General features: G+C 40.7%; 1 protein-coding gene across 1 annotated transcript; it reads left to right on the forward strand.

Annotated features, from left to right (window-relative positions):
• Nucleotides 1-1,205: 1,205 nt before the first annotated feature.
• On the forward strand, nucleotides 1,206-9,657 carry VGLL1 (vestigial like family member 1). Its single transcript, XM_058032703.1, has 5 exons — nucleotides 1,206-4,028; nucleotides 4,608-4,837; nucleotides 5,436-5,852; nucleotides 7,955-8,014; nucleotides 8,633-9,657. Exons 2-5 carry the CDS (start codon nucleotides 4,627-4,629, stop codon nucleotides 8,671-8,673), a joined length of 729 nt encoding a protein of 242 aa, XP_057888686.1. The 5' UTR covers nucleotides 1,206-4,028; nucleotides 4,608-4,626; the 3' UTR covers nucleotides 8,674-9,657.
• The last annotated feature ends 215 nt before the right edge of the window (nucleotides 9,658-9,872 follow it).

Here is a 9,872-nt window from a genome sequence, read left to right on the forward strand (position 1 = left end):
CTGGAACTTTAAGTGGGAATATGGTATTTGTTCCCTATTTATGGATTTGGTCTCAGCCTTCTTCCTGGCTTGGGATGTTAATGGACCTGCATGGAGAGAAAAGGAGCAGGAGGGATCACTGCAGACACTGCAGTTAAAATTGAGATTGTGAAGCAGTTTTTAATAAGGACAAGTAGAATTTAAATTTTTATTCTCCAAGGTTTTTAATTATTTTCTTCAGTGTTTTGACACTTTGAATGCTTCAAAAGCACTGGAAATCAGTCATTCCAGTCCTGTACTGAAGAATAGGGATGAAAATCCCATTTTACCTGGTAGTTCTTTCTAGGAGCTTTAAACTGATGCCATCTTAACCTGAGGAGAGCTTTAACTGTCAGCACGAGAGGAAGATCTCAAATAAGGTCTTGAAAAGCTTTAGCGGGAGGAAATTTCTGCCATACAAGACAGTGTAGAAAAGGGAGTCAGAGAAAGAGCAGTGGAGATGTTGAAGACTCTTGCCCTGCTGATGGACTGGAATCCAGTCTGTCTCACAATGAAAACGTGTTTGCACAAACAGTGTGTCAATAAAAGACTAAGCACTGTCACGGGAACTCTCCCAGCCTGGTAGTTAAGTTGTTCTGGGAAGGGCAGAGGGTGGATTCATACGTATTTAGGCAGAGGGAATTGGATTGTGTTCTCCAGCTTTCTGGGTGAGTAAACAAACTCCTAAGCTACTCTATAAAAGACATAATGTCACCAGTTTGGTGACTAGTTCCTCAGTGTGTTTTTTCCAGCTGAGACTGGCAAGTTTGACCCTGTTCCAGCATTTCTGGAATGGTTGAAATTTGCTAATTTTGGTAAACTTGCTACAAAAAAAACCCTCTTTCCTGCTACAGCCCTTAAAGAACAAGAATGATTTTTTTTTTCTTCCCTGTAGTTACTAAAACAGATCCAGCAAAGAAAAGTGAGAAAATTGATTATGCAGTTTAGCTGGATTGGAAACAGGTCTTTTTCTCATAGGTGTTTGTTGTTACCAATTTAAGAGTGAATATTCTGTAACAGGAAAAATCCTTTATCATCCTGGGCAAGTTTGGTTCATTGCCATATCTCGTTTATCATCTTACTCCAAACTTTTCCAAAGTCCACAGTATCTCCTTTATTGTATACACATTGTCATAAAAAAAAAAACCAAAAAAAACCCAACAAACCTAAACCTACTTACAATCCTATTTTCCTCATTCCTGAAACCTCCTAACCTGGTTGACTCGTTGGAGTGCATTTCATGCATTCTTAGCAGATAGGCTGAAGGAAACGCCTCATTCAGTGCAGCTGGAGGCTAGAAAGTGTGGGGAGTTCATGAACGTCTTCTGCAGTCGCTGCGGTGCACACAGAGCTGGCCGGGCCCAGGAAGGATCCCGACCTGCTGGACACAACATGAGTGTCCCTCATCTGGAAAATCTGACTGACAGTGAGTTAAGGTAGGACAATTCACTGACTTCCTCAAATGTTCCCTTAATTATTCCCTTATTTGACGGGGAATGCCTGCTTGTTAAATTGTGGTTTAATACTTGAGAAGTGGGAGTTTTTTGTTTTCAAAACTGTTTTGAGCTACATGAAATCAAGAATGAAGTGCTCCCTGTCAGATGCTCCAGTGCTGCTAAATTAGTGCTGCTGGCAAGTGTGGGGAATGTGGAAAATATTGTAAAGTATTAGGTCTTGTGGTGAGCTGTCAACAGCCACCACTCTTAAGCCTGTGTTGACCTTAGGTCCTTGTCCAGTTGAAGGAGAAATAACTTGCACTATTTTGCCCTTATTAACCCATTCTAAGAGTAGTGAGATATGAGCTGAGTCCCTTTGATCCTGAGTTCCACTTCTACTCTATTTTGGCCAATGGTTTGTGTCAGTCACAAGTTAGAAGGATTTCTGCCATTTGCAGACCTTGTGCTGGGTGATGGAATAATAGGAAGTTCAGGTAGTGAAGACTATAGTGCTGCAAATTCAGGTCCTGGCTCCCGGGACGTTAGAATCCTTATGCCCATACAATCACTGAGAGGACTGAGATGTAACCTATGTATACCTAGCCTTCCTTTGCCTACTTGTTGGAAAGTGCAAGAGGTTTTTAAGGGAAACACTGGGGAAAAAAAGAGATAAATGACCTTTTTGCCTTTAAAATACTTTATTTTTCCAGCATTTTAACTGGTCACAATCACACAAGCTGTTGCACACAAATAAATGATGCTAAAGGAGCCCAGAATAAATGTCAGGAGCTAGTTAAGCATGTTAATAAAGTGGTACAAAGACATAATGGCTTGTACTGAGTGAAGAATGGGAAAAATGATCCTCTGGGCCAGCAATAATGGTTTGTAAATTGTATGTTGATGTGTAGTGCTGGTGCAGAGTAGGAAAAGCTGCTTTGCTTATTGCTGTCAAGATGACTTCTTGTCCTTTCTCAGGCCATCTGTTTGCTCACGTCTTTGCCAATTCTTGGACTGGAATTTTCAATGGCAAGTGTTGGCCCCTGGCTGAGCAATCGTAAAGTTCCTTAACCCAAATTGCAGGATGCTTTCTAAAACAAGACTGGGAAAAAACAGCATCTCTTCCTGTGCTCAAAGTCCTTCCAGTTGTGTGGCTGGGTTGTGCTAGTTCCTGCTTCCCCTCATGGGCCTTGGAAAGGTGCCTGTAAATAGGGAGGAAGTGTTTCTTAAAGTTTTCTATGTCTGGGAAAGCTGGGTCAGTTTTAAAGTTGTGAAACATTGTCTTCTGAATCAGTGATCTTGCACTCCTGCTCCCACTGCTGTGTTTAGGTGAATCTAGGAGGATGGGGTAAAGCAATAGAAATTTTAAAATAAGGACTAAGGAGCTCCTGAGTTTGGACATGAGTTAGCGGTTGGTGACAGGAGATTAGGCCTGGCTGAGCAAGTGACCATGAGTTAGGGAGAATTGAACAGAGCACATGGTGGTGGGAGATGGAGATAAACAAGCAAAACTAAATATGGAAGCAAATGATAAACAAGGACAAGAAGTTTTTAGGTGAAGGCTTAAGCATCAGAATGGGGATAGATTATGGCTTGACAACCTTAATCCTCATGTTTCCTAATACCTTCTGAATACTTGTCTTGCAGCCTGAGCAGTTTTTTTCATGTGCAAGAAAATTCTGAGAAACCATTTGAAGGCAGACTTCGCAGGCACTTCAGGGTATCCTTTGAGACGCAGATGAGTGTGGTGTTTATTGGGAAGCTTCTGAGGATTAGGGGATGTATGACTAGGAAAGAAATCAGATGAATGTGTTGAACTGGGTTAAGCAGTGGTGTGTATTACAGAGTTAGTTGGATGGAAACACATATCTAATGATTCATGAGGTTTTATGCAGTACGGCTGGCTATTGGCTAAAGGTTGCCCTGATCTCTGAAAAATAACAGCCTTCCTTTTGCTACCTAAATCAATTACACTATGCAGTGTCACGACCTGACAATGAGACTGGAAAATGGAATAGAAACAACAGGCACTTCACTGCATTTGTAGCCTGAGTCTTGCTAAATATGATTTTGATTAGAGAAGGACTTGTGAGCTCTGGCTGGGAAGTTGCTCCCAGAAATTGTAAAAATGCATTACAATTATACTTCTCCAGGGCAAGTAGTGACATTCCTTGTCCTACTCTTACCATACCTGTCAGCAGAGATGTTTAAAGAGAATAAAGGGAGCCTCTGTTGACTTCCTGCAAACTATTTTAGTGGCATTCCTGCCTTAAACCTGTTGTCTTACCTTAAATTCTGGATTGTCAACCTTACATTCTGGTTGACCCACAGTGTGTGTTTTAGCAGTCTTGCTCCAAAATTTTAAGCAGCTGGCAGAACCACCATGTTCCTAGGTAAATTGTTTTAAACAAGATAAGGTTATTTGTTTTGTTGTCATTTTGTGGTGGTTTTTTACTTGAATTAGCCAGGATTTGAATTTCCAATTATTTAATCATAATGTTGTTTTTCAACAGGTGAAGCAACTAATTGCTCTTAGAAGTCTTTTTGTTTTGGAGATCTGTGCTGAGAGTGATTAAGGTACTTCAGACTTTACCTTATCTAAAAGTTATTAATTTCAGCTCTAATGTAGTATAGTGGGGTTTGGGGTTTTTGTTGCTCCTCTTTTGTTGAGTTTTTTTTATTTCACTTTGTCATTGTTTTTTGAACAACACAAAAACCTAAATTGGACAAAGCATTTTTATAACTTCAGCCCCCAAATTCATTCAGGGATAGTGCCACCTCTGAATTATTTTTTTAAGTGTTTCAGTTCTTTCAGAGGGCACATTCGCACAGTACTACATCCTAAGCCCAGACTTACAAAGTCAGGGTGAGAAATGAAAGCTGGTGGGTAGATATGCCAATTCTGCCCAAGTATTTCATTTTAGAAGTATCTAATAGGAAAATCAGTAAAGAGGTGCATGGAAAAAGCAGAAAAACAGAGAATCTACTCCTACTAATGAGTGTTCTTCTGGCCCCTACCATTTTTGAGAGGAAGCTGGGCTCGCCACTCACTAGGCACTTGAAGTTGAATATTGTCTCTTTGCCCTGTCTGGCTTTTTTGGTTTGTGTTTTTGGGTTTTGTTATTTGTATTTGGTTTTTATTATTTTTTTTTGCAGGGACTGTTGGTCATTGAAAATGGAAGAAACAAGGAAGCTTTCCCCAAAGCTGAGTAAAAGCAAAGAGCCTGTGAAAACAGAATGGGGATCTCAGAGTGTGGTGTTCACCTATTTCCAAGGGGACATTAACAGCATGGTAGATGAACATTTTTCTAGAGCTCTCAGCAATGTCAAGAACCCCCAAGACCTGAGCACAAAGCACAGGGGTGAGACTGTTGTCCTGAAAAACGGTGAGCTCCCTTCCCTGTGTGGGCCTGGTGTTGGATGGTATGACTGGCTTTTACTAAGGATCTTAAATTTGAAATTGTGTGCAAACAGAAAGCAAGAGACTCATACTTGTAAAGCCTTAGGATATGTAGCTGGGAATTCCTGGATAAATCCCTGTGATTAGTGGAGTGATTCCTAAGCTTTCCATGGTCCTGTTGACAGGACTAGGTCATCATTTTCCAGCCAAGTGTCCCCATCACTGCTGAATGCAATAAGTGCATTATGCACTTATGCATAAGTGCAACTTATGACTTAAGTTGTCATCTTCACAAAAATATATTTGTCTAAGCTTGCAGCTGTCAAAAACCTGCCTAAGTTGGTGGTTGTGTGGTGCACATACTACAGTATACTTAGTAGAAAGATTGATGGTCGCGGTTTAATCTGCTTTTATTATGAATTTGTGGTTGATTTTTAAGATAAGCAGCATTAAAGTGATTTTGTGGTTCTGTAAAAATGAATATGCAATCTGGCAGCAGTCCCTTAGAAGTCTGCTGGAATTTGCCTTGGGAAAAATGTAAGAAATGATGAGTCTTCAGATGCTTTTTTTCTCTTTTTAAGTAGACAACATGTCTCCCCATCAGTGGAATTTCTCTTCGCATTGCTACAAACCATATCCATCATCATCTTCAACAAGCATGGCAACTTCTGCTCTGAATTTTTCTGCTGCTGGTGCAGTAGGCCAGTGCCAGCCATCGCCTCTGCGGAGTCGTCCAGCTCAACCTGCAGATTTATGGCCCTTCCCTCCAACTGGGACTCCCAGTGTCACTGGTGCAGGGTATCCTCACACCCTCCCTGACCTGCATGCAGCCGATGAGCTGATCTCTGACAGGAAATACAGTTCTCTTCTTGGCCTTCTGCAACAGGAAAGGTGCTTAACATCCATGCAAGAGTGCACCATGAAGCAACACTCAAATTCTGCTTGTATGACTGGACCTGCAAGGTTACAAAATATGAGTCAAAGTTCAGCTCCTGGGGGAGGTAAGAAAATACTATCTCTTTATTCTTTGATGACATCTCATGTAAAGTGACAGAATAATGCCATCTGTTGCTAAGCTTTTCAAGCCGGATCCAACTTCTCGCAAACTCACAGAAATCTTTTACAGTAGATAACCCTGGATGTACTGTGGTACTTGGAATCAATTAGCCATATAGTATGGGTTAATCAAAAAATGTGCAAAAAAATGTGCCTACTCACACAATATTTCACCTCTGGCTTACATTGGGAAGACATTTTAAGTGACTATAAGCATTATTCATAGTGCTATCTTAATCTCTAATAAGCATGGGTATTAGGTGTGGTGTATATCAGATGCTCCCTCACTGGGACCAGAAAGGGGTGGCCAGGAAAGATCCCTGAGCAGCCTCTCTCACTGTGCAGGCTGTTAATTATGTTCCAAGTACAGGGTGGGAAACTGCAGCCCTTACCAGCATGGCCGGGGGTTTTTCTCCCTCCCAGTCCCTGTCTGTAGCTGGAATGGTGAGGGTACAGGGGCTGGTGGGCCAGCCCTGCCTTGTCCCCTGGCTAAGAGCTCCTTGCCATGAGGTGCTGCTGCCCTGGCTGCCGAAGGCTATGGCTGCTCTCTGCAGATTTCCCAGAGCTAATGCAATTCACACAGTGGTGATTGTTGCTTATTATCCACAATTACTAGGAATCCCAATCCGAGGTACTGCCAGTGCACGGCAGAAAGATGCCTGAAGTTCATTTATGTCCCCACAGCATCTAGATCTGCTGGATAAAATGTTCTCTTGTGAGTAATTCTGCCTTTGAGAAGGTCTCTGGGGTCAGGCTTCCTGGCCAAAGTGCTGATGCCTGTTGGGGTACATCTGCATTGCTGTTCCTGGGCATTCCCCAGTCAAGTAGCTTGACACTGGTCTGCAAGGAAAAGGGTTGTGAAATTGTTTAGGGAGTCTGCTGGAAAAATACAGTGTGTCCTTCCTGGTTCTTCTAAACAAAAAACATTGGGCATGTGAAGAAGCAATCCTGAGGCCTAGGTTTTGAAAAATAAGCAGCTGTGAAATACCTCCTAATTACTAATTTTCGAAACTGCATCAGCAGGAATTTGGCAGAATGTGGGCTAAAGACTGCCTGCAGATACAAGCAGGAGTTTATCTACAGTTCCTCTTTTGAGGATACAACAGATCTATGTTGTTATGAGCACCTGACCGTATGTGTTTTGCTAACTCATTACTGCTAGAATGTCTAATGCCCTGTCTGTTCATGTTAAAGGGCGAGTGTCTGTATCTTCAGCTGGAATGCAAACTGTCTGCTTGGTGTACATGAGCAGAGGTTTTCTGTATGTGTTGCACAGGCACTCACCCTAGACTTTGTGTAGGTAGTGAATGAGAGTTTAATTTCTTTAAAGACACCGTCTGAACTGGGATCTCATTTAAGAACAAGCTAAGGTGCCCTCTTCCCCCAAGGGGGCAATGCAAGCCTATCCCAATTCCTGGGAGCCCCAGGAACTGACTCCTTCAGAAAAAGAGCTATTTCATTAAATTAGTCTTGTGTTGATAACAGGGAAGCACTACTAACAACAGTGGACTTCTTTTCCCAAAAATTCAGAAAGAAAATGAGTGAGGAAAAAATTGAAAATGAAATGAAACAGCCCAGTACTCTCCAACCATTACTAATTAAAGCTGTTTCTTTCAGGATGTATACAGGGCCTTTCTGAATATTTGGGAGCCTCTAAGCACCACACATGTAATGCCATCCTTGTGATTACCAAACAACACAACAAGGATCAATAAGAAATGGCTGATTCATGTTCACAGGGAGTCTTTGGCAAATCCCTAGGATATGTACATTTAGTTCAGCTGCAGCAGTCCTTGTTTCCTGGCTCTATCTGTTAAATATACTACTTCTTGCTCTGTGTCATGTTTAAGAACAGCTGATATTTATATTTATGGAAGTGTATGTTGCTGTGCCAGACAGCACAGAGCTCCTCAGCACCTGTGCTATAGGCTGGGCTGCAAAAGCACAAGGTTTCTTTAGTAACTATGGTCTACTTTTAGCTCTGTGCTGAATCTCTGCTCATCCCCAGTAGTTTTTGTTTTGTTTTGTGTTTTTTTTTTTTCTTAAGAGAGGAAAGGAAGCTCTTACCAAGGCTCAGAAAATCCCAGTGTAAGCCATGCCACTGCAGGTGAGTAAAGAAACCAGCAGGTTTAGAACAAATCAAACAGCAGTCTTGCTTATGCATGTAGTATTGAAGATCTTCCTTGTTTGCTTTTGTATTTCAAAAGCTCATTTTCCCCCCAGATAGAACCACCACCTCCCATAACTGCATTAATAAAGAAGAAAAAAACCCACTACATTATATTAAAATGAGATACATGAGGGTTTTTTTTACCCCTTTCACCTTAGTTTTTGTGCTTATACCTTCAGACTGCCATTTCACAATGCCTGTTTTGCACGCGCTGTCCAAGTTTCAGATCCCAGAAAGATAGAAGAGCCCTTGTTTTATACCTCAAGCATGCATGTGGTAGCACTGCTGCAGTTTGCACCAACAAACCCACCATACTCTAAGAAATTATTCCCAAAGCATTCAGGCTTTCTTATTTTTATTAGTCTCTTGGTACAACCAACCGTTGTTGGTTCTTTGATGTGCAATGTTTTGGGCATACTTTGAATAGGTCATTCTGGTTATTCTAGTAAGGGTTCTTTTCCACCAAACTCAAAGGTGCAATTTTATTTGCACAACATCTTAAGACATTGCAAGGACTGTGCTGTTTGACTGTCCTGATGCTGCTGTGTCTTTCAGGTATTCAGATTCATGACAGAAGACGAGATTTGTACTTCTAGCAACTGAATGTTTCTACTTTATTCTGAAAGAGAAAGTTATTTCTGTGAACTTTTATTATTTGTAACTGTGAATCAAGAAGAAATGAACTGCAGCTATCCTGTGTTTTTTCTCTCAGCTGGAAGAATACATGTACTATTTACTGTTTGGGGAATGACAAAATAATCCTTTTCTATACAGTAATTTCTATGCAATGATTTCTAATGTTTGAGGTATTAACCTGGGCAGTATGTTTGTTATGGCCATATATTGTCTATTTAAGACCTTTCATGTAGTCCTCTTGAAAGGACTCCTGCCCTTTTTAATCTTTCTATGTTTATTAATTTACCACTCCTGATAAGAAGAGCAATTCTTATCAATGCAGTTGATAACTCATAAATGCAGGGATGCAGTTAACATAATTTCAATGCTGGACCTTCTCAGCTTGATTTGATATCTCCATATTGTTTAAAACAGTCTTAGGCCACTGGCAAGAGACTTCAACCACAGGCTAGCAAAGCACATTATTTATGCTGCGAAAGTGCTGCAATTTATGACCATATTTGCAATTCCTAGGGATACTCTTCAGAAGTATATAATATACTTATGCCTGAAGGCTCTGTTTTGTCCTCTCACTAATGTACCATCATCCTCTAGAAAGCAGTGAATTCATAGGAGCTCTGAGAGGAAACCTTGGTTCTCATTGGGTGCAATTAAAATACCATTCAGCAAAAATCTGCGGGTTAGGAGTGTTCTATTTTCCCAGCCTCTCTGCAGATGTAAGAGATTCCTTTTGTAAATAAGCTCTGTGGGTTTATCTTTTCCTTCTCCGTTGGTTATACATTAACATAATATAATAGAGCATGATTAGCTTTTTCTGACAGCTCTATGTAGTTCCTGAAGGCAATTTGACCTTTGAGATGGAAGAGCCTGTGATTTTTATAGGACAAATCCTGAACTGGTATAAATGTTTATGACTGTTATATCACATATCTCTGCTGCTACAGCTCCAGTTATAACACCTTGTGTAATTTTATAAATAATATGAGTTTAACAGCATCAGGAGTTTATGGTACTAATTCACAAACTGAGATTTTTTTAAAGGATTTATTTTTTTAATTTTACAAGTTTGCTCTAGCAGTTACATATTCTACATCAATCTGAGATCACAAGGGGAACTGTTTTAACTAAACTAATGAAAGATACACCAATGTCCTGTCTC

Source organism: Melospiza georgiana, chromosome 12 (assembly GCF_028018845.1).
Source record: "Melospiza georgiana isolate bMelGeo1 chromosome 12, bMelGeo1.pri, whole genome shotgun sequence".
NCBI lineage: Eukaryota > Metazoa > Chordata > Aves > Passeriformes > Passerellidae > Melospiza > Melospiza georgiana.